This window comes from Fukomys damarensis, unplaced genomic scaffold (genome assembly GCF_012274545.1).
Source record: "Fukomys damarensis isolate Sample0158 unplaced genomic scaffold, DMR_v1.0_HiC HiC_scaffold_30, whole genome shotgun sequence".
NCBI classification, from domain to species: Eukaryota; Metazoa; Chordata; class Mammalia; order Rodentia; family Bathyergidae; genus Fukomys; species Fukomys damarensis.
In genome coordinates, this window is record NW_022900942.1 from 8936107 (window position 1) to 8961326 (window position 25220).

A 25220-nucleotide genomic window follows, 5' to 3' on the forward strand; every position below is an offset into this window, starting at 1 on the left:
TTTAGTCTGCAGCACAGTTCTTAAGGTGCTGTGATCATGAAATGTTGAGACAAATGAAGATTTCAGCTTCACTATTCCTGGGAGCATCAGAGCTCTCAGGAGGCAGTCACTGCCACCACTGCGACCTGAGATTTCATGTTGTGACACTTGTCACAACTCATCTGCTAATAACATTTGGCAAAGCCTAAGTTCTTATGGAATTCATAATCTGACCCATTGCTTCAAATCTATACTGAAGACACTTTATTTTACTTTCTGGCAGCCCTTTCTCACCCTGATGTGTCAGTCACCTGACTTAATTTTAATGGGAGTGCTTTTGCCAGCAAACCTATCAAGCCACACAGTGTCTCAGTGAGTCCCGGATGTCATGAGAAGTCTGGCTGTTATGCCAAGCACTCTACATGCAGGCATCATAGCCAGCTTTGAAAATTTGAGCTGTTCTGCTCAATCAAAGGAGCAGGAAAAATGTGTTAAAACTGTGCAAAAAAAAAAAAAAAAACAGTGGCTGCCTGGCACAAATTCTGTATCAAGCTTCATTTTAGTGGTAATGGTTTAAATTGAAATAAAATTGTGAAAGTCTTTATATCTAGCATTGTGACCAGCTCAAAGTGTAACTGTATACAGTTGTGACTATGTATGTGTACATGTGCCTTTTCCTTCGTGCAAGATTATAACCATCATTGTTTTAAATCTCTGAAGCTCTTCAGTATTGGCACAAATTCTGTATCAAGCTTCATTTTAGTGGTAATGGTTTAAATTGAAATAAAATTGTGAAAGTCTTTATATCTAGCATTGTGACCAGCTCAAAGTGTAACTGTATACAGTTGTGACTATGTATGTGTACATGTGCCTTTTCCTTCGTGCAAGATTATAACCATCATTGTTTTAAATCTCTGAAGCTCTTCAGTATTTTCAAAGAAAAGATTTTAGGCTCAGACATACCCAATCTCTTTGCAAATAGTGTGCCTAGGTTACTAAGGATCCTGAAGAAGAAAAAAAAACATTTTCATAGGATTTTTAAAAATAAAAATAAATTTTAAGTAATTGTTTTTTTAAATTTTTTCAGGCATCAATTCTTTCCACTCCTGAGTGCTTTCAATATAAAAGATTTTTAAATGAACAGCTTTGCCCTTGGGTGCCAAAACAGTCTCTTAGCATTTACATTTGTGATAATAAAGTGACTTGGACCGGGGATTTAGCTCAGTGGTTCCACTCTGCGTGCCTCGCAAGAGCAAGGACCTGAGTTCAATCCTCAGTACCAAAAAATAAAATAAAATAAATAAAGTGGCATGTTGCAAATGCAGGCCTGCCAGAAGCGGATCCTCACATGGTCTCTGCCAAGGCACACAGTGGGGTGACGTCTGACAATGTGTGTCCGATTCAACTGCCTTATGATGGATTATTTTATGTTGCTACACACTTGTTCCAAATGTAACTCAATCCATACCCAAAGACAAACCCACAATCTTCGTAGAAGTCTGAGGCATTTATTGGTGTAGGTTGTTATGGAGTAATTTTTAAATGTTTTTGTTCCTAATTTTAGTTTACTCTGTTGAGGAAAGCTCTTGTTTTAATTTGCTAGAAAGGTCCTTTGGATAGGTTTAAGAGGTTTGCAAAGACAATCTAAAGACCTGCTTACTGTCATTCATGATGAAAGCTGGTCTCACCATTTCCATTCCTAAAATAGCTGTCTAATACACATAGGGTGCTGAAGGGGACCATGTGCCAATGCCCCACACACACTTGGGAAAGCAGTGTCTGCTCATCTGTCTAGAAGAGGGTTTTCATGGCAGAATCCAGCAAGACTGAATGGGGGCCGCCATTACCCCATAAAGGGGCTGCTTGTCCCTGCTCCTCCACCCTCCCCAGGCACATGCTGGCCTGTGATGCCACGTGAGGAGCTGCCACCCCCAGCGATGGAATGCACTGACAACACCAGCCTTTGTGTGGCTGGGGTTGACATTCAAGGAAAGTGCATTGAGAATTCCTTGAGGAGGCATATTCTTCTGCAAGCCATAAATGAAAAGTGCATTTACAAAGAGCATTCTCCTTTGTTGTTCAGAAAGAAAGGAGGGCTGTGTTGTGGCCTTTAAGGAACAGGTTTTCCGGTTCCCTGGAATGTGGGGCCTTATGGGGAAAGGGATGGGGCCTCTGTGAGGAGAGGATAGCCTTGGGGCCGAGACTGGATGCACTGGTTCAGTCCTCACACCTCTTACTTTATGCACACACCAGCTCCCTTCCTGTGTCAGCAGTGACCCTGGAGCTGCTTAGGCCTAAGAAGCCAACAGCTTGAAGTGTGAGCTCTGGGGACTTTCCTTCTTATCTAAGGAAGTGAAGTTTTACAGAAGAGCTCAACTGCTCAGGGATTGTTAGTCCCAGACAGTTCACACAAAAGGTTGCCAGAAAAAAAGGAACTATTCTTCCTCCATAGCACTATTGCTTTTAAAGCCACCCATTAGATGACTTTTCCTATTTTTCTCTATTTTACATTAAAAAATCTATTTATAACCTGCTAGTCTCAGCATGGCCTTAGTCAACATTCAGACTACTTATATGCCTCTAGTTGTGACAGTGAAGACTAGGAACAGGTCCAGTTATTCAGTGCTATGGGGTATGATCAGTCTTGTAAATTCACAGACGGTTCATTCCCTGATATTTTTCATTACATTTTAATTTCATTCAACATCATTACTTCTAAAGTGGCTTCATTCTCCATTGTTCACACGGTATCCTGATTCTGTTGCGGTGTTCCGTGATCCCATGAGAGTTTACCATGTGGAGATGATACAAAGGACATGGTAGAGGGCATCTGTGTGGCACTTGGTGGCTGCCTGTCGGGCCCCACAGTCAGGACTGGAAGCGATGACTTTGCTCACCAGCATGTAGGAGAGCACGCAGAACTGCATGGCTTCTCTTCATGAGGCTGTGGTACCTGACTCAGCCACTTACTGCCTCAGTTTGGCAAGAGTTGTGGCCAGAGATCCTCTAGAGAAACCATAAATATGGTGGGCTGCATTTGTTTCTGCACCCACGTTGACAATTTCTGTGATTTCCTGTAGGAATTCCCTCTGCTGTGTCTTTATCCTGATCAGTTATTAATTATGGGTATCTCTGGCTCAGGCACCAGCCACCTACTATATCCTTCTGTTATCTCAGGGGGCACCATTTCTACTGTTACTGAAGTCAGAGAGAATTACATTGGGATTTGATGTGCCTGTGTTGGGAGTGGTTTTGCTGCACCCTCTGTACAAGTGATACATTTGTAAGTTATATTTGTGTATTTAATAATGATTGCCTCTGGCAGTTGTATGACAATTTGATTTTGTTGTGAACTTCCACTTTATGTATATTTCTGCCTTTTATGCATTAAACAGTTTGATAGACCACGGATGGTGTACTAATTGCATGTGAACTTTTTAATGTATCATTTTTGATTACACTGCCTAATTAATTGCACTGTGCAATGGATATTTCCATGACCTTGTGACAGGAACAGCAGGTAAGTCTGCGCACCTGCAACTCCTTCCACAGCTGCAGGTGCAGGTCACTGTTTCTCACTCATCTGCTGTTATCCACAAAGACATGCTCTCTCCATTGACAGCGTGATGTCCTGGTCTTGCTGTTATTCTTTCTATTTCTATTGTTCTTGTTCTTCTCTTTTTACTGTTGCTCTCAAAGCGTCACCCTCTGGATGTCAGAGGAAGTGTGGAGGCTGTGTACATGAAACAGATAACCCCTGAATGAATTAGCGTAACAGTGGCTGCCCCTCCTGTGCTCCGTGGTGGGGATGTGTTCAAAGGGTGACAAAGCAGCCTCAAGAAGCTGGAATGGGAGCTGTGCTGGCTCTTCCTGAGAGTGATACTGTGTAGTGCATAGGTGGATGGCAGACTTGGGGGACTGATGAGTGAGAAACAAGAATCCAGACATTTACTTAACGTTGGCATAGGCTGCCCTCCCTCTGTGTGTCCTGTCCTGCTGGTAGGTCTTGTCCTAACTCCTCATTTCAAATTCATCTTCATTTTAAGGCACTGATTTCCCCCCCTCCTTGGCTTTGCTTTTGGTAAAAGCATTAGCCGTTTGGTAAAAGGCAATTCTGACTGGTTGATGGTGAGCTTAGCTTAATATCTGAAGAAATAGGTAATTACTGGGGGAAGACGGATCATTACCTCCGTCCGAGCTCACATGGAAATCTCCCGTTACCCTCATTTAGAATTTAAGGAGATGGAAATCCCTTACCCAGCTCTGACTTACCAGGTTAGGAGTTGTTTCTATTATATCTATCACTACCATCTTAAATGCCCTGAAATCGTTCTACTTCATAAAATAGTAAAAAAAGAAAAAGAACTAAAGAGAAATGAAGTTTTCTGGGTGTGATGGTAGAAGGGACAGAGCTAGGTAAAAAGTCTTACTGAAACCTTCTTCCTGAAGAGGGCACTGTATCACAGATGAAACATAAAGACAATTTTCTTCTGAGGTGATGAGTTCCTAGCATGGATGTGGCCCATACACCACCAATTGAGGACAGCTATGTCTTATCAAGACAGAACAACCACAAGCTTATTCATGGGGACATCCTGTAAGACTTATGTCCAAGAGTCTCTCTCTTGTAGTGCATTACTCATGAATGAAAGTCACTAGCAGCTGGGCATAGAGGCACACGCCTGTAATCCCAGCACTCGGGAGGCTGAGGCAGGAGGATCACTGCGAGTTTGAGACCAGCCTGGGCTACACAGTGAGTTCCAGAGCAGTCTGAACTACATAGTGAGACCCTGTCTCGAAAAAAAAAAAAAAAAAGCCACTAGCAATCCTTGCTAGCATAGAAACAGCCCCTCTCATGCAGGGAGGGAGCATCATTTCAGATGCACAGATAAGCATGCATCACTGCAGATTTGCCTCTTCGAACCGCAGCGTGACAACTTTCAGTAATACGGTGACACCTTAGTTCACAAACTCAGTTCTTTCCAGGATTCTGGTCACAAACCTAGTTGGGTGAGAACAGGATCAAACTGAGCGGTTAGGTTCCATGTTGACCTTATGGGATAAGTTCATTTGGTTAATGAATTGAGTGAGGTAGCACTGTACTGAGTACGCTAACATTCTGGGTCATGCTACTCGGTCATCTCCAGGCATACCCACCATTAAAAATAATCCATTTCGTCTATAGCCAGTGCAAAAAGTCTCTTAAAACCCTTATTATTGATTTATCTTTTCACGTTGTAAGCCAGTCCACATCTCTTTCCTTCTTCTCCCCCTCCTCTCTCCCCCGTGAGGTAGCACTGTACTGAGTACGCTAACATTCTGGGTCATGCTACTCGGTCATCTCCAGGCATACCCACCATTAAAAATAATCCATTTCGTCTATAGCCAGTGCAAAAAGTCTCTTAAAACCCTTATTATTGATTTATCTTTTCACGTTGTAAGCCAGTCCACATCTCTTTCCTTCTTCTCCCCCTCCTCTCTCCCCCCCTCATCAGTCACATCACCTGAACTTTGTTGATGTGGCATACGCTCGCACAGCTAATAGAACGAGGGGAGCATACTAAATTAGAGGCAAATACTGTCTTGCAAGATGCAAGGCAAGAGTTGAAGTTGACATTATAACTTAGGCCATAGAATCTTAAGTTCCCAAATTCCTAAACTTCAGCATGTCAGGAAGAAAATATCGCTCCATGTGACTGTTAGAGTGACTTTTTGAACACTACAACTTCTGAAGACATTCCCTTGTACCCAGTAGAAGGTTCAAAGAGGCTACATAGTGACAACCACAGTTAACCCCCACAGAGTACAGGTGAGTTATGCTTATAAATTCAGTGCACAGCTAACACACTTGTTACAAAAGAAAATAAAACTGCAAATAGAATTGAACGTGATTGTATCCATTTCATCATAGACTTGAAAAAGTTCACTCCACACTTCCCAGACCAGGGAATGCTCCCTTTCCCTGCTCTCTTTGAAATCATTTATATCCAAGGCCTGCTACAATACTAAGGGCAAGTAGTCACATAATTTGGTACAGGACTCCAAAAGAGAAGAAGCAGTAATCTTTTCCCTAATCTCTCCTCGCACTCCTTTCTCTCTGGGTCCTCTCCTTCCTTTCTGCCCTGGCCTCTCCGAGGCCCATCCACCCATCATCCCATCACACCTTCCCCTGAGCACTCTTCCTGCATCCTCCATCGCTCACTTGCTCCACCCCGCCTAGGCCTGGCCTCGCTCATCCTAGAGGAGTGAAGCCGGAGGACTGTGGGGTGTGCAGGCAGTGCCCACCCCGGACTCACGCCGCCCACTCTGTGTCCTCGGCAGGTACCCTGGCTAAAGCAGAGCAGAAGCCCTCTGGCCTCTCATGCCCGCAGCCAGCCTGGGCTATGCAACATGTACAAGGTAAGACATGGTCGCCGTCCCCGCCTGCTGAGGGCTATGTATGTGAAATATTTTGTGCCCAGGGTCCTCAGAGTTGGTCACATCAGGACCTCCAGGGGTGCTGTCTCAGGAACACAAGTTTCCAGGGGCATCTGTGAGTTGTCACAAAGCCAGAGAGGTGGGTCCTGAGGAGCCGAGGCAAGCGGATTATGCAAACAAACCAACCAAAGGAAAACAAGAGGAGTGTAGTAGAGGAGCTGCCTTCCTGTGGCCACCTCAATGGGTCAGCCAGGACAGGGCATGGTGTCAGGTCGGCATGATGGAAAAGCCCTGCAGTGTGACCATCAGTGATGTCCCATAGCCAAGGGGGCAGCGGGGGGCCCTGGGGTAGGAGGGCTGGCCTGGACACAGTCGCTTGCACATCTGTGCTCAGGGTGCTTTGAAAATCAGATGCTTAGCATTCACTACGTATACCGTATGAATTGGCCTTGGAAAGCGCCATCCCATGCGCTCTGCCCTCACTGAACTCAGCCCTGCTCACAGAGAAAGGACATCGCTGGGGTTTAGCCTCACCGGGTGGATGCTGCTTCCTTTCAGAGCACCAAAATACCTGGATGGTTTTAGGGAAGGCAGGGAAAGTGCACCCTAGGGCCAGCCCTTGTCCCCATAGTGAGGAGTGACTTGCTTAGGTTATAGATTTACCTCTAGGGTAAAAATAGTCACTGTGTGTTCCTTAGGCCCCGGGAAAGTGCATAAGGTTGAAAACACAGCATGAAGCCTGCACATGGAGATCATTCTTCCACTTAGCTCCAGTGAGCACTACACCTGCATTCGGGGGGGAAGGTGTCCAAGGAGCTGGTGGAGGGGAAACTTCCTCTGTGGAGGTTAGAAATATTCAAGGAGGAGCCCCCACAGCTGACCACGGTAGAGCCTCTGGGACAGAAGCCTTCGCTTTGAGCCTGGGCAGGACCCATGGAGGAGGGTGCTCTGCCCAGGCCGGGGCTGGCAAGGTTGAGCATCAGGGTGGGTACTGTGCCCTCCCTTGTGGGGATAATTGGGGCTGCGAGGAGTAAGGTGCACACCCCAGCCTCCAGACAGCCAGGCCAAGACTGGGGTCAGCAGAGGGCATCCCGAGTCCAAGGCACCAGGGCCTTGGAGGTGCCGTGCCAGAACAGCACCAAGGCAGATGGCGGCGTGAAGAGCCTGAGTAGTGGCGGGCTGAGGTTCATTAGCAGAGCCTGTTTTCATGCCTCAGGAGGCAGGCACCATGCAGAGTCTCAGCACCTCACCGAGTCTGTAGCACCTTGACTCAGGCACAGCTGTGTGGCTGTGCCCAATGTGCAAGCGCTGTCTCAGTGACTTCTTCCTGCAAACACCACTTCCCCCAGGTGGTTCCTGAGGGTAACCTGACCCTCCAGTGCCAGGCTTTCCTGCCACCCACCTGGGCCTGAGGCCCCTGGGTTCCCTAGACTGGGGCAGGGCTGGGCCAGCAACCTCTGCCTGACAGGCAGCAGACCCTAAAGGCCCAAGAGTGCAGGGCTTGTGAGAAGGGCATTTTCAGTTCCGCAATGAAAGTGTGCAGTCTGACAAGGGAGCAGGGATGCACCGGCCCTGGGAACACACCCTAAACGCTGCCGCCGCCACCCTGCTCCCTTCTGCCCTCTGTTTGCAACACAGACCCTGCAGAGAGATGGAGAGTGTGCCAGGAATGCCATGATGTTGCAGAGTGGATCACAGTGAGGGACTTTCAACAGAATGTTTGATTTTTCTCCTTTAAAATGTTACGTACAGGCTCATAATCCCACGGGAGGCTAAGAAGCAGGAGGATCAACATTTCAAGACTTTTCAAAATAAAAAAAATATGAAAGGGGCTGGAGATATAGCTCCGAAGTAGAGCATCCCTGGGTTCAGTCCCCAGTACCCCCAAAAAAACCCCATTTAGCAAAGAAGAAAACTAGTGATCCCAGACAGGTTTGTGTGTAAGCATTTAAAAACCTGGCCCAAACCTCATCCCTGCAGAGTTTTGGTCCCCTGAGGACATGTTATCAGCTGATTAAAACAGTGAGTCTCCAGCCCTGGGCTGTTTGTGTTCATTGATCTTTTGTGGATGCCCCATTCTGTTCCAGATAGGGTTTGGATTATCTTGCCTGACTACATCCTTGAGTTTTCCTAAAACATAAAATGTCTGGGTGTGTGGTATTTATATGTCTACCAAGCACAGGAAAAACAACAGCATAACCTACAGTTGCTATAAGAGATGCGTCCAGTAATATTGTTCTGAATGGGCAGAGAACTCTTCCTGGCCCCCTGTGCTAAGGCACCCATGCCCATCGGGTCCCCTGAGGCAGGACCAGTGATGCCTGGTGAAGGTGGCTGCTCTGAGAAGCTGTGGTGTCAGTGTCACCTTCCTGCTGTCACAATTCCATGATGCTTTCAGGCCTGCGATCTCCCTTCTAGTCTTTGATGAAGAGATGTGATGATAACCCAACATAGGCTATTCATTATTATTTCAAGAAAATGATTAAGATTCGTACAGAGTGAATTTAACATCATCGGCCGCAGGGAAAGCATTGCAGGAGCAGAAGTATACATCAAAATACGCTTGTCATCCCAGGATTTTATGACAAAGGTCTGCAAGGAGTCAGAGCCACTGGGTGGCAGCCACAGGTTGTCAGCAATTTACAGCAGGAGGAACCAAAACACCCTTCCCGCAGGTGAGACACTGGGCCATGATGAGCTCTGCTGAGCATTGGCCTCCACTCTGGTGACCCCAATGCACTGCCTTCTCTTTCTCTCTGCAAAATCACCAGCAGGGGGGAAAGACCCACCTTCCGTGAAGCTGGAGGTCACACAACTTGTAGAAGATTCGTTCCAGTGGTGTTGACCACTTCATCAGGTCCAGGCCTCTGGGCCAGTTCTTCCATTCCAGAGTCTCTGCAGTTTCCTTGGGACCAGCTCTGCCCGTTTTTCTTGGGCCAGGAGGGGAAATGGAAGGGTGCAAACACAGACAAATGGAATACCATTTGAGAACCCAAACAGTTTGAAAAGTAAGAGTTCTGGAGAGAAAGGAGGTGGGAGGCGTACAACGGGAAACAACCAACGGGAGATGATGGACAGACAGTCCTCAGGTGCCCCTCTGGGCAGCTCCACCACTCCCTCCTGCGTTCTGAATCTCAGGGGCTCAGTCCCAGGCAGGGGCTGGCACCAGGCAACACTGAGTACCACTGGAGGAAGGTCACTGCAGAGGAAGTCTGACAGGAGCCCAGGGAGGAGACTCTGCCTGCAAGGATGGCTGCTATCGCTACTCATGTGAATTTGGCCAGAAACCCAGGCACAAGGCCACCTCTGCTATCCTCACCCCTCATTCACTCATCTCTGCTTCTTCTGGAAGGAAGTCTGCCCTGCCTGTAGATGCTCGCCTGTCTTAGAGGGCCCTAGGTGTTTGCTGAAATGCTCAGGCTGGATCTGAAACTGCCAGCTGTCCCCACAGCACACTGTGGCTTGAGAGGTGTCTTTGTGTCATGGGAGAGGGTGGAAAAGTCACAGATACATGGTCTGGGGTTCATTCTGCTGCTCAGCAGCAGCATGGCCTTGGGCCTGCTGTTCATCTCTGAGCTGCAGTATCTCATTCACGAAACAACAGTGAACACAAGATGGTCGTCTGCCCTGACAGCTCTGGTGAGAAAAGGAACGTACACTCGGAATGGATTCATCCTGAGTATGCACAAGTATGGTCAGTCCTATCTCCATGCCGCTAGGAGCTAGAAAGATACACAGCCCCTCAATGGAGCCTTGGACAGGAGTAGAATTTCCCCTGAAGCTCTGAGAGGCCCCAGCCCTCTGCCTTGTGCCAGCTGTGGCCTCTGAGCAGTTGCGTTTCTGCTCTCAGGTCTCAGTTTCCTCAACTGTAAAATGAAAGTGTCGCCTCAATGACAAATGCTGCAAATATGTACTTGGAGACCGTGATCCACCAGTCTCTTGCTCTGCCTCGGCTCTGGGTCCAAATCTTGTTGCTTCACTTTCCCTTCCAAAAGACAACCTCCCAGACCTTCAGGTTAGCTGTGTGCCTGCACTTTGCCAGGTGGGCACTGAGTTCTGAAGCCACGAGAAAGTCATCCAGGGTCATTGCTGTTTGGTTGATGCCCCTACTGACACCAATCCTGTATTTATGATAAAAAGTGTTTTCTTGGAAATAATTTTTTAAAATGAGTGCTTGGAAGCAAAGGGAAAAAATAGCTGAGTGATCAAGACCAACACCAGGGCCTACTTCTGTCATCCTGAGAAGGGGACATGCAAAGCCTCAGTTACTTGGCACTCCAGAACAGCTGGACTATTGCAAGGCTTTCACCAGCAGCTCCTGGCTGCCCTGGGGTCAGGAAGCAGGTGAGAACCACCCGAGCTCCTTTCAGCAGGAGCTCTTTGTGTGTCTCCTGAGCGGGAGCAGAGAAGTTGCCTGTCCCTCAAATCACTCTTAGTGGTTGTCAAAGGGGCACAAGAGATGCCTCAGCAAAATGGCCCTCAGAGCAAGCTGCCACCAAGTTGTTTATCTAGGTCAGATCTGCCATGGAAAGCACACCGTGCTGCCGTGACTTCCACGTCAACCTAACAACGGCCTCCAGTTGCACTAGGGCCATTTGTCCACCTCTGTCAGGAGCCACTGGCCAGGACATGAGAGCTGGGCACACGCATCACAACTGTCCCCAAAGGGCCAGGACTGCAGGCTTGGAGAGTGCTTGCTCCCTTGGCAGAAGCATGGGCTGCTGCTGTGCACTTGCCCTGGCTTTCTGTGCCTGGGACTGAGCTTCAGATGCATTATCCAGGGAGGGCTCTGATGCCAACCCCTACATCACCAGAGAAGGAAGGTCAAGCCCCCAAAGGAGGCCAGTGGAGCTCTGTCCCCCTACTCCTGAGTGAAACATAGGAAAGGCAAACAGAACTAGCTATGCCCTCTCAACCACATTTCAATAGCATCTCAACTGCTTTCTGCTCCCAATTGGTTAAAAGTAGAAACACACTTGGAAGCTGTCTGCTCTGTTCATACGGCAAAGCATCAGCCCTCCAAGTGAAACAGCAGGAAGGACCACCCAGTTAACCACACCCTGCTGATGTCCTCTTCTTCCAGCAACTGAGAAGGAATACACGGTAGAACAGTTAGCATGCAACCCAAAATCTCCACCTAAATAAAAGGCCTGTCTGATTTTCTCCGGTAACAGAGAAATCTCTGTTGGTGATACTGTATGGCTTTCTATAGACAAAGAAAAACCCACTGCTTTTAATTGAATTCATCTGAGTCAGTGGTTCAGAAACAAACGTACTCTTAAACTCTGCAAAGGACCAAAATACAGGAAAAACTGTACACCACCCTCAGACAGGAATTGATTCTCTCTATTGCAGGATTTAAAATGTACCTAGTTTTGCCATTAAAAAAAGCTAACGCTCTCTCCTAAGACATATTAGAAGATGTTCAATTGGAAATGCCATAATAGCTTCCTCTGAAAAATGTGTACAAACAAAGCTAGAATTGCAACCAGCAAGCAGTGAGGGGGAGCTGCTGTGGCTTGCAGTAACTTCTTGAATGGCCAGAGTGTCCTGATAAGTCAGTGACATGGGGAAAAAAGGCAAGAGAGAAAGATCCCCTCACACAGCCAGTCATGTGTGATCTCGTCACCAATCCAGAACCGTTGATGCCCGTGCCTACTCAACATTAGTTTTATCAGCACCTATTTCAGCTGCTGGACTATTGGCACTGGGGGAAGTAGAGATGCCAGAACTCTGCCATTTAAATGACTCATTCACTGACTGCAGTTTCCAAGTGGAAAATGGTTGTGGCAATCAAAACACAAGAATTCCTCTGTGGGAAGGAGGAAGCCACCCCTGTACTTCCTCTTTCTAGAAGGCTTTAAGGAAGATAAATCATTTTAAAAGATTTCTAAGGGATGTGAAAGGTTTTTATGAGCTGCAAACTAAAGCAAGGAAAAAGGGCAGAAAAGATCTCTCCACTTTAAAGTGAACAGTTTTATGGCTCTCAAATATGAAGACTACAATAGAAGAGAAGCTTACTTGGTTTTATTTCTATCTTACAAGACAAAAATATAATTTTAATGATCCAAATCTCCCCTGTTCTTTCTTAATGGGGCAAATCAGCAAAGCAATGACACCATGATTTCTTGTGGTTCTGAAAAGGGCTGCACAGATTAGTGCCCTGTCCCCTGGCTGCTGAGTTTTTTGAGATGCCCCAAGAATCAAAGATTTTGGGGGGGTTAGAACAACTATGTGGATGGCAGGTCTCCAGCTACACTTTCAGCTGCAAACTGAAGGAAGCAATAGAAGATACGCTGGCAGGTTGGGTGATTTTGGTCATGTGGATAGAGTGGTCCAGACAATACAATCCCTTAGTGTTGAGGTGTGATTTTTTTTTTCTTTTGAAGGGGGAACTGGCAGGGTCCCTCATTTTAATTATATAGAAATGTGTCCTTTAAAATGACAATGACATTGAAATTTTTCATCTCTTTAACCAGACTTGCATTTGTTGATCTAAATGCCAGTGTTTACCAAATTAATTAGGAACTTGTTTTCTAGAGAAACAAATGAAACTTCTCAAGTTGCCTCGATGTTAAATGATAGGACTAAGACTCCAACAGCTATTGACGTCTTTTTCTCTTGCATAAGCACATTTTTCTTTTTAGCTCCTGGCAGCATAGTCTAAGGTAGGTCTATGTATTTTGGAATAACAAAACAAACACACAATTTTCCATTTCTCCATTTCTCTCCCATATGGCTTCCTTGAGTCATGAAAAGGCAGTGAATTTCCTCATCAGCTGCTGAGTTTTGGTTCTAACGTGAGCTTCTCATCCTATGTGCACATTGTCTGCAAGAACAGTTGCTACAGCTGTCTAAAGGACTGGACTGAAAAACGAGAGTCGGCAAGAGATCCATGGACCTTGTGCGTCCCAGTTTCCGCATCTGTAGAGTGACACGCAGTGCAGAGAACAGTGCGATCCTGGTACACCTGCAGGGAGGGCAGAGGATAATGCATACAACTTTGGTTTTAAAGTCCAGGAGAATTGCTCTCTTTACCCCCTTCCTACAGTGAATATTTTTGGAGACAGAGTGAGATGTGCATACTGAGAACTTGGCTTTCTTGACTTTAAAAAAATGTCAGTAAGGCAATTATCACAGCTCTATTAAGTCACTGGACTCGGATATGACTGGTAGGGTCTATTTGTGACACCTTTCTGAACATGGCCTTCTGAAAGGGCAGCAGTGATGTGTCCACATATGGAGTTTTATTTTTTATTTGTATATATATATATTTATATATTTTATATATTTTTATTATTTATAAATATATTTAGAATTGACACAATTTTTCCTGAATATTTTCATTCTACAGTTGATGAAATCTTCACAAATGCAACCCAAGAATATGGATGGCTGACTGTATACTAAACTTTAACTTTTAAATGTTATTATGAACAATGATAGACTTTCTACTTTCTACTTATTTTTATCTATTTTTTTCTCATTGAGTTTATTGGTACATTTTAGGTATACAGTACAGTTACACTCATCATAGGGATCTTGTACCTTTACATGCCATGTGTGGAGTTTTAGATATTTGCTTAAGTACTATGCCCAGGCGCTAGAGGGCCACCCTGAGCCCCTGAGCAGGAGGAAGACAGCGAGTTTAGGGTGGAGAAAGGCTGGCATAAGGGTCCCTGATCTTGGTGGCCTCCATGAGAATGCCCAATTTAAGGTTCATAGAGGGGCACAGGGCTCCAGATACAGTTCCACATACATGCGACTTCTTGTTCACAGGTGAGGAAGATGGGCACACTGCCTTACCATTCAGTCATGGAAAAGACCAGTTTCCCAGCAACTTGTACACAATAAAATATATGAAAAGTGGAAAAGCAAAATAGACTTTGGAATGGTGGCCAGGGCATCAACAACAATATGTGAAAGATGTTTCCATGTGTGGGCTTAGGGACAGAAGTGGAGATAAGTGACATGCTGGCATCAGTGTTGACGTATACATACGGAGTCTGAGCAGCAATCAGTGAGCACGCCGCACACGGGGCAGGTGGCAGGGGTAGCACACGCACACGCTGTGACTCCAAGACTGGCACTGCAAAGAAGGGTTCCGGAGAATTTCAGTTCCACTCTTAAGCAGGAAATAAAGTAAGAGGTGGAACCTTCTTTTCTGCTCTAACCACAACATCTCGGGCACCAGTAGGTTAATTTTATCATCACTTGCCATTTTCTTTTGAGAGGAAATGACTCCACCGACCTGTCCCTTTTCATGAACCCAGAGTTCCTCCCTGAGTTCATGAAACAACCTCTATATTCGAGGGAACCCGTTGCTATCCAGTCTGAGGACCACTGACTTGATTGGCGTTGGTCAGAAGCTGATCTCCGGGTCTGACTCCCAAATTGAAGAGCTCGTGCTGCCCCAGACTGTAAAGGCAACTGGAAAACGGTAGCAAATACCTTCCTAAAACTTGGTTGGAACTTGTGCGCAGCCAGGAGCCATGTGCATGAGCGCACCCTGCTGGTCATAGACATTGTTGCAAGTTGAGGGAAAATTAAGACTAATTTTTCAAAATCTGTGCACACTAAACAGGCCAAAGGAGAAAGTTATTTATTTAAAGATAAACGAAGTGGTTGGCCATGGACCCCTCCCACAGTTTCTAACACAATTAAGTATAATTTAATTTTATTTGCCATCAAGAAGTTCGTTTTTGTTGCTTAATCAATGAAGATGCAAATGTATATTGATAAGAAAAAAGATGCACGACATACTTTGCAGTAAAAGAGAAAAACTAGGCTAACGAGTGCTCATGAAAGTATTAAAGCCATTAGCAAATTTATCCGTGTTTATGCATAAAGCCAGGTTGAGAAATGTCATCAAAGTGTAAACAAGGGTTATCTTGGATACTATAATCTTTTTTTATTGACATGGGTATGAGTATATATTGTTTTCTAAACCATAGAAAAAAATTTAATCAGGATACTTTTCTAACCATCATTTGTCCCAAATGTTCAGCTCCATGCAGAAATGTCCTAGCCTGGTCTCTGGAGGAGGGAGGAAAGGTTTCAAGAGCTCCAGCTCCTCCTGTTCCAGTCATCATTGGTGGCCCTTCTCATTCACATGGAACTCGCCTACACATTTGTCCCCCACTTCTTTTTGTCACACACCCCCCCTGCCCCTGGGGATTGGACCTGGGGAGCGCTAACCTACCTCCCCATTTTTATTTCTTATCTTGAGGTAAGGTTCTTCTCACTTGCCCAGGCTGGCTTCAAACTTTCCACGCCCCTGCCTCAGCCCCCTGAGCAGCTGAGACTACAGGTGTACACCACTGCACCAGGCTTTCCTGTGCCTAAGTCATTTTCCAAGAAGATAAATGACTGGAAAGAAGTTAGGTGTAGGCAGAGAGACTCGAATCTCAGTGCGTGACCTACTACAGTGGTGGAGAACAAGGTGATTTGGCCGGCAGAGTCTGACAGGTGGGCACCAGCAGCCCAGATGCAGCATCCAGAAGCAGCCAGGCTCCTCCTGTGTTCTCACCTACCAGAGACACTGTTGCTGCCCCGCCTAACCCTGGAAAGCACATTGCTCCCACCTGATTAGGCCACCAGCGGAGGTGAAGAAGCTGCTGCTTGACCCAGAGACCCCTAATCTGTCAGTGCACTTTGCATTTGAACGCTCCTTGGCCTTGGGAATAGCAGCACCACTGTGCCGCTGCATGGTGGAATTCACTCAGAGGATGCAGAAGTTCTTTTGGGGCATGGGAGGGAAGGAGAGAGGAGTTTGGGCAGGGTTGCCTGAGAGCACCCAAATGTCACAGCCAGATGAGATCAGCTAGGAGGCATCCTGGTCCCTTACATGGAGAAAACGCCAATCAGTGGAAACTACCCAAATGTCCTCTTGGTGGACAAATGGATAAGTAAAATGTGAGGATCACATATAGTGGAATATTGCTCATCCTTATAAAGGATGGAAGGGCTCACATGTGCTGTGACGTAATGGGCCTCGAGGACACAGCTGACTAAACCAGGTATGAAACAGCCACTGCTGTGTAACTCATTCACATGAGGGACAACTCCACAGAGGCAGAAAGCCTAGTGGTGGTTGTGGGGCTGGAAGGAGAAGGGGACAGGGATTCAGTATCAGTGGGACAGAATGTGAATTTGCTTGCTGTGACTGAATTACACTTAGATGGTTAAAAGTGTAAATTTTGTGTTGAGGGTATTTTACCATAATTTTTAAAATTTTTTTAAAGGTGTCTCAGATACAGCACCCTTCTGGCCTGTGCAGTCCCCTGCATAGGCATGGCTCTTGGGCTTTTCCTGTGCTTCCCACAAAGGTTCCTTAGTGACAGGTCTACAGTCAGGAAGTGCACCAAGATGTGAATGTCATCCAAGAATTACCTTTCACTCTTTGGATACTACTCAAAGGTGGCCTCCTTACAGAACTTTAGAGCTAAACATTCTCTCAGCAGATCCCTGTTTCAGTTGTACACATGAGGAAGCAGAGATCTGATACATGGTGCAGCTTGCTCAAGGCCCCCTGGTTCCAATGCAGACCCAGGGCTGCAGCCTTCCTGTTCCCAAGGTGAGCTCTTTCCAGACAGCTGCAGCATGAGGGTTTTGTGGTTGCTGTCCTTTGTCCTCTTTGTATTTGCTGAGGTCCTCTGTGAGTTAACCTGCCAAGTGCTTTGGGGAGTAGGCAGAAATATGTCTTTTTTCGTCTAGAAGATTTATGCCTAGCTGCAGAGGTAACACACTGTGGAAAGCTAGAAAGGCCACTTCAGTGCAGAGGAGGCTTAATAGTCAAAAGGTGTCTCATGGCTCACAAAGAAGTGTCATTTGGAAGAGAAGGACATTAAAATCAAGGGTAATAATGCAACAAGAGGTCTGTGGCAGGAGAGAGATAAAGGCAGTAGAGACACCAGCCTCCTATGCAGAGACTGGCAGCAAATTCACAAAATGTTATAATGTTTCCATGCATGCAATTGTAAGCCCCATATTGACAGTCCACCTTAAATGGCCTTATTTTATTTTATAAACTAACATATAGTAAAATGGACTTAGTTTTTACTGTTCTCTAAACAGATAGATGAGTTTCTGTAGTTACCACCACCATAAGGATGTATCACCCTTAACACCCTTCTCCTACTTTCCCTTTTATTCAGACCATAACCTTCTTCCAAACCCTAATCCCTGCCATTCCTGCTCTGATCTCTTTTTCCATGGTTTATTCTTTTCAAGACTATCATACAAATCAAATCAAAAGAATAAAATCTTTTTTAGAATGGCTTCTTTCACTCAGCACACTTGGAAATGCCTTTGAGTTTCTTGCATGTACTGAAAGTTTGTTCCCTTTCACTGCTGAGTAGTATTCCATTGAATGGACATACCACAGTGATTTTATCCTTTCACCCACTAAAGAACGTTTAGATTGCTTGTAGCTCTTAGTGACTATGAACAGAACTGCTTTAAACATTCATGCAGAGGCTTTTATGTGACTCTAAGTATTTAAGATTTAAATTATTTTTCCCTCAGTTATTGATGATCACTGTATTAATTGTAAAAATCTTTTCCAAAAATATATGTTTTCTTTTTTGTCATTCAAAGATGGAAATGGTATTGCAGAATCAAGTGGTAAGCACATGATTAACTTCATGAGAAAGTTACCATATTACTTTTTAGAGTGGTTGTGTCATTTGGCCATCTCACAGCCCTGCATAAGAGTTCTATTTGCTCCATGTTCTCAACAACACTGTGCCTGACCAGCATCTTATATTAGTCATTCTAGCAGGAGTGTAGTAAAATTATCTCATGGGTTTCAGTTGCATTTTCAAATGGTTAATAGATTTGAACTGTGCTGATTTGCATTCCACACATCATCTTAGTGTTTATTCAGGTATTTTTCTCACTCTCTATAAGTTATTTGTTTTTGTTGTTGTTGTTGTTGTTGTTGTTGTTGTTGAGTTTTGATAATACTTGTATACATTTAATTCTGTCTTTGTCTTATGTGTATTTACAAATATTTTCACCCAGTCTTTTGCTTTTCATTTTCTTAGCTGTATTTCTTACAAAACAAAAGTTATAACCTTTGATGAAACTCACTTTATCCATTTTATTCTTTTAAAGATCAGGCTTTTGGTATCAGGGATATGAATTCCTCACCTATTACTCCCAGGTCATGAGGAGTTCTTGTTTTCTTTTAAAACTTAAAAATTTTACCTTGTAAGTAGAAATTTATAAACCATTTTAAATTTTATATAAGATATAAACTTATGTTGAGGTTCTTTTTCTTTCCTTTTTGGGCACATGGATATGCAGTAGTCCCAGTATCATTTGTTGAAAAGGCTGTCCTTTCTTCATTGGTGGTCTTTGCACCTTTGTCAAAATCAACCGATTATGTATGTGAGGGTATCCACCTCTAGACTCCATTCTGTGCCACTGATCTATGTGTTTATCCCTTCTCCAATGTCACCTTGCATTGATTACTGTAGCTCTATGGTAACTCTCAAAGTAATGTGATTCCTCTTTTTCTTTATTTATTTTACAGTTGCTTGGCTGTTTTGATTCCTTTGCATTTCCAGACAGTTTTAAAATCAGCTTGTGTATTTCTAATCAGAATACTCCTGGCAATTGCACTAAACCTGTAGATCAGTCTGGAGAGAATTAACATTTTCACTCTATTGAATTTCCTAATCCATGAACATAGTATATTGCTCCAATTATGTCTTCTTTGACTTCCTTCTAAAGATCTATACATGTTTTGTTATAGTCACGTCTATCATGTTGTTCCTTGTGTACTATTATATATGGTAACATTTTAAAATTTTTGTATTGTGTTTAACTGCTCATTGCTAGTATATAGAAATATGATTGACTAAATGTTGTTTCAGTAAAAGGCAACTATAACAAAAGGTTATAACATAACGACCTCAAATGATCTGTGTGACTGACAACTTACAGCAAAAAAAGTGCAAATCAAAGTCCTACTGTAGTTACTCTTGAATGTATACACTGCCAAATTTCAATGATTTTTACCACACCCAGACTTACTCCCTGTGTTAGACTCTGCACTAAAAGTGATCTGAATGTGGTTCACCAAACCTTTATCAAAATCAAATAGTAGATGCTTAGTGTATACTTAGCTCTGTGCTGAGGTCTATAGATTTACCAATTTCCCTTTTTGTGAACAGTACTGACTTTAGATTTTCTAGTTCTGAGAGCTAAGATGCAACCTACCAACTTTGTGAACTGCTCAAGAAATTTAAGTTATTCTCCCTTCAAAAACTTGGTAACCTATGTATTCATTATAAAAGTAACTGACAAAGCATTGCATGCCTATAATCCCAGCTAGTAGAGAGGCTGACTCATCAAAGAGGATCACTAGTTCATTGCCAGCCTGGGCAATTTAGCAGGACCTTGTCTCAAAACTTGAAATTTTTTAAAAGAGCTAAAATGTGGTTCATTTGTAAAACACCTCTTAATTTGATCTCTAGTACCACAAAACACACACACACACACACACACACACACACACACACCAAAAAATGTAACTTTTCTTTTGCCACTCAAAACAGGGATGCACATGTGAAACATTGTCTGCATGATATTTTTTAATTTCTCACAACAAAAAGCAATATTAACAGTATGAAATTAGGGGGAGCATGCAGTCCCTAGAATTCTCTGTGTAGCCTGAAGGAGTTTTTTTCTAGTATACACATGCTATAGTGGTATGTGGATGACAGATGAACTAATTCAGTGCAGATAGTGTTTCTGTGCTTCAAAATCCAACACACAGCAAAATCCTAAATCCAAAATCAAACACACAGTAGGTAGAAAATAGTATATGGACACCAGGAGAGGAACCAACTGCACTGAATGTTGGGCTATTTTAATTATTTCAGGCCACTAGGATGTAGTCTGTAGACATAATAGACACTTAAAAGTTCTTTGTCTACAAGTAATTGAAACAGCATCTGGCCTCAGCTGCTTTGGTTGCTAATTCCTCATTTTATACCTGGCTTCCTGTAGAAGACTGTGTATGGCTGGTAAGGGGTGAGTGAACACAGGTGGTGGCTGATACCTCCAGCAAGGCTCAGGCTGAGAAGAGGACCAGTGATCCAGGTGCTCATGGCAACCAGGGGACTAAGTTGAAATAGGAAGAATTAGAGTGGCAATGTCCCCTTCCTGCTACTGTTACACCTCAAGTTCCAAAGCCTATGGTGTCTGCCTGTGAGGAAACCAAGCAAGTCATCACAATTCCTTGGTTGCTATATAAGTGAGAGTTAATGTCACAATGAGGAAACAAGGACAGATGCACAGAGGATTAGGCCCAAGAGGAGAGCAAGCTGCAGCTTCCAAATCATATATTTCTGCCCCAGAAAGGCTTACAGTCTAATAGGTAAACAGATGGTTAACAAACAAGGTACACAAAAGAGGAAAAATACATCTAAGCAGTAAAATACAAGGTTACCATTATTAAGAAATAAAACTGGAATCTTTTTTTCATCTAATTTATTCCAAAACTCTGAGCAGGGTCTTTGTCTGTTTTGCATCTTCCATATTTGTACAGCAAGGACCATACCTTTCCCTGGCCAAGGCCCCTTCAAGGCATCACAGATGACAAGAGGTATCCTCTGTTCCTGGGTACTCACAGCCTAGTGGGGAGAGACAAAGTCATGTGGGCACATGGCGATGTCCAACAGCTAGATGAACTGGAAACAGGTGGTCTCTAGGCTGAGTCCACCCAGGTGCTAGAGCAATCCTGCACAGCACACATGGGCTCTGGGCTTGAGAGAGGAGATGGAAGCACCCTTTGGCAAGAGCATATGTGACAGTCTACACAGAAGATGGGCTTGGCCACAGCATGGAGCAGGTGCTGGGGATGGTCCAGAGAAGAGAACAGCTCTTGGCAAAAAGGGCAGGGATGGGGTAGGTGTGTATAGGGGTGGCAGGAGGTCAGGTCCCTCACAGCTACCGAGCCTTTTGGAAATGCTTGAGGATGGGTCTCATTCTGTGGGCACAGTGGGCCACTGAATGAATGTGAAGGGGAGGCCAGGAGCTCTGACGTGTGTTTCAGAAAGTTGACCCCGCACACAGTGTGACATGGCCAGGAGGGGAGCGGGTAAGGAAGAGGCATCAGCTAGGAGGCCATGGCCAGAGGAAGAGTCAGGCAGGAATGGAGGACTCTGGGCTTCCCCTTGAAGGATGAGCAGCAAGGGATCTCATGGTGAGGAAGGGTAGTGTGAATGCAAGAAGGATTTTAAAGATCTGTTATCTGAGTGAACAGGGGAAGCAGACTAAAGAAAGGGTCAAGGTGACTGCGAGGTATCAAACCTGATGCTTTGATGTATGAAGACCTGCATCAGAGAACAGTCGTATACCCAACCCAAGTAAGTGCCAGGGAGTGCTGATCACCGGGAGAATAGTGTCCCTTTTCTCTGACGTGCAATTATTACCTTGAATTAAACCCACTAAATGCATTGTCATAAACTTTACAGAAGCTCCTTTTGACTTTTTGGTGGCAAAACTGTCTTCTGAAGAGGAAGGGTCCTCCCAAACCTGCACACAGAGAAAGCGGAAGGAATGCTTTAAATGATTCCCTGTCTAACTGATGGGCTGAGCACAACCTTCTGCAGTCGGGGAACACTGGATTGCCTGGCTGAAGCTCCTCTGAGCTGATCCTTCTGCTGAGTCTCCTCTGCACCACACTTAGGCCCGAGTGGGTGCTGGGAATAGTGTAGAAAGAACAAAGGAAAAGCAGCAGCATCCGTTCCATGCTGTCTCCCTGAGGTCCCTCTCCTTTGCCCTTCTGAGAACTGTCTTTTTTATTTAAAGTCTCCTCTAAATGGGCTTCTTTCCCATGGACACTGAGCTGGACATAACCGCTGTCCTCAGCTCGCCCTCACTGCATCGCGTCGATTGTGCTGGGCGATTGAAGCTGAGGGAAGAGCTGAAGACGTGAGGTGTGAAGCCTGCGAGGGCAGCAGCAGCCCATGCCTCCACTCGGGGTTGTTCGGTCCTGTGGACGAATGGCTCTGACTCTGTGCTTGTCTCTGGGTATCTTCTGTAGAGTGTTTGCTCACCTAGAAACCTCGGGGGTTTTTGATGGTGAATCAGCCCCCGCACTCATACCTCTTCCCTTCCTTCTTACTGAAAATGCAGACGTGATTGCCCCAAACCTGGTTGGCCAATACCATGCAGCCGAAGTGGCCTTTTTGAGAAGCAGTGTCTACTTTGTGTCACCAGCCATTTCAAAGCTTATGAGTAGATTTGTCTCTTGCTGTTCCAGGTTGTTTTATGTGTAATTTCTGGGCATTTTCTTTTACCCAACAGAAACCTGAAGGTAACTAGCAGTTTCCTCTCCGTGCTTTGCCTACCCTGCCTCTACTTTAGGTGGAGTCGCCCTTTGATCGCTCTCCCTCACCCTTGATGGCTCCAGAGAACCAGTTGCTGCATCAGAGATAGAAATATCCACCTAATAAGATGTAGTTAGGAAACCAAATATCCTCCCAAGTGCCACACCAAGTGCCTCTGTGTATCTGGTGAATTGTTAGCAGCTTCCTAGCTAAGGTCCTTAGAAACAAACCAACAAAAAAAGATTCTAATCCCCAACGGAGTGAACTCCACCTTCCCTGGGGAGGCAGACCTGGCTTCGGGTTGTCCTGATCATCTGCACCTCTCTCTTTCAGGACTCACACCATGCAGCAAGGACGACCCACTATGGCTCCCTGCCCCAGAAGTCACAGCATGGCCGGTCCCAAGAGGAAAACCCTGTAGTCCACTTCTTCAAGAACATTGTAAGTGCTTGTGCACAGGGAAACAAATTGCAAAGCAAGGGTCTGCTGCCAGCTGCTGTGATCCACAACATAAAGTGAAACCTAAAGGAAACTAATTCGTTACTACTCATACTAATGTATCAATATTTGTTCATCAGTTGTGAATTTCACTAATCCACAGGTATTAATAATAGGGGATTGTAATTTGTGCACAATTTTTTCATAAATCTAATATTGCCCTGGAAAATAGTTTGTCAACAAGAACACAAGGGTAAAAACCCCAATGCAGCAGATATGTTAAGGTAAGATTCTCATAGGCCAGTTCGGGGCCGACAGACACAACAGCACTCCCTTTGACGCTCTAAATGACAAAGGGAAGATAGGGAGTGGAGCTCAAGGTGCGTGTCACGGGGCCACACACCAGCTCCCAGCTGAAGAGCCTTGGGTGCATCCTGTGAGCTCTAGGAGATCTGCCCAGCCTCCAGTGTGGGCAGATTCTCAGCTTCTGTATCCCTCACTCAACTAGGACAGAAGTGGGGAAGCTGGGTAGGAAGTGGTTGCTTTCTGATCCTAATGCCAATAAGGCATCCTCCACAAACCCGAACCAGCGGGGCCTCTGGGAAGAACGGGCCGCTCAGAGGGAAGACAGTTCCCCAAGCCCACCCTTCTCTTCTGTTTTCCAGGTGACACCTCGCACACCTCCTCCATCCCAAGGAAAGGTAAGACCAATGGAATGTTTCGATTAATTATCACTTTATTCATAGGCGTTCCCAGAAATCCCAAAAGCGAAACAAAGAAATGACTCAGGGCCATCTGAATCCTTCCCAAACTCTTTTTTGCCACGTGGCTCCCAGTTGAATGGGGCTGGCAGGTGTCGTGGATCTTCCCAAGCACTGAGTCTGGGCTGCATCATGAACCTCTTCCTCGCCCCTGTGCTAGGTTGTTTGGTTGTGTTTCTTGTTCAGTAAGACTTTTCTCCTCATTGATCGTGATGTCATTGTTTCTTTCTCTTCCTCACACAGGGAAGAGGATTGTCCCTCAGCAGATTTAGCTGGGTAGGTGACAAATGCATTTGCCTTCAGCTTCCTCCTCCTGCTGGGTCCCCACAACCCTTCACTTTTGTTTTCTGCTCTCTCACTTGCTTAACAGCCCTGCCTTTTCTTTCCTATCCAGAACAGTTTGCCTGCTGAGGTTAATGGATTACTTTTACTTCCAGTCCATGGGCTGCTCTCACTTCTGCGTGGGGAAAAGCAGAGCTGGTCTTCCTGTGCAGCACACCAAACTCTCACCTGGGGACCAGGTGCTGCAAGGTTAGATCCCGCTTCTCCAGAAAGGCTGCTGGCAGACCCCACCAGACTCCTTCCCAGGGAAGGAGAAGCACCATTCTGGAGAAAATTCCTAATTTCCTTCAGTAGAACTGGTTGGGAAAATCAATCCCAGGATGTTAAACATGGAATTGTGGCCAACAATCCATTTAACCCCAAATGCTGAAATTTTATTGACAAAAATAATATTGCTGATGAAAAGAAAGGGATGCCAAAGTCAGTTATTTCATTTATAGTAACTCCATTAATCTGCAAGATTTTGGTTTTGTGTTTTACTTATAACTAAAACTTGATATTAAGATATACAAGAAAACTTCCTTCGAAATCTTAGGCTTTTTAATATGAAGAGCCAGTTTTCAATCAAAATTTAAATAGTTTATTGATTGGCTTTCCAGGGCCTAGTGAGTTTGGTGTCTGAGCCACTTAAAATGCCTACCAATAGGACTTGAGCAAATTGATTGACTTCTGTCACTGGAAAATATTAGTAATAGTAATTATTTCAATACAAGAAAACTTCCTTCGAAATCTTAGGCTTTTTAATATGAAGAGCCAGTTTTCAATCAAAATTTAAATAGTTTATTGATTGGCTTTCCAGGGCCTAGTGAGTTTGGTGTCTGAGCCACTTAAAATGCCTACCAATAGGACTTGAGCAAATTGATTGACTTCTGTCACTGGAAAATATTAGTAATAGTAATTATTTCACATAAAAAAAAAATATATATATATATATATA

At 44.8% G+C, this 25220-nt stretch overlaps 1 protein-coding gene across 4 annotated transcripts in view; it reads left to right on the forward strand.

The window, feature by feature from the left end:
* The window catches only part of Mbp (myelin basic protein), a 102321-nt gene that overhangs the window by 69550 nt on the left and 7551 nt on the right, over positions 1-25220 (forward strand). Inside the window, exons 5-8 of one of the 4 annotated variants that reach the window (XM_010605566.2) lie at positions 6301-6378; positions 23076-23183; positions 23846-23881; positions 24185-24217. In XM_010605566.2, the coding sequence (XP_010603868.1) occupies positions 6301-6378; positions 23076-23183; positions 23846-23881; positions 24185-24217 (255 nt within the window). The remainder of the gene's footprint in view (positions 1-6300; positions 6379-23075; positions 23184-23845; positions 23882-24184; positions 24218-25220) is intronic. The other 3 variants (XM_033757551.1, XM_010605567.2, XM_033757552.1) reach the window with 3 other exon arrangements.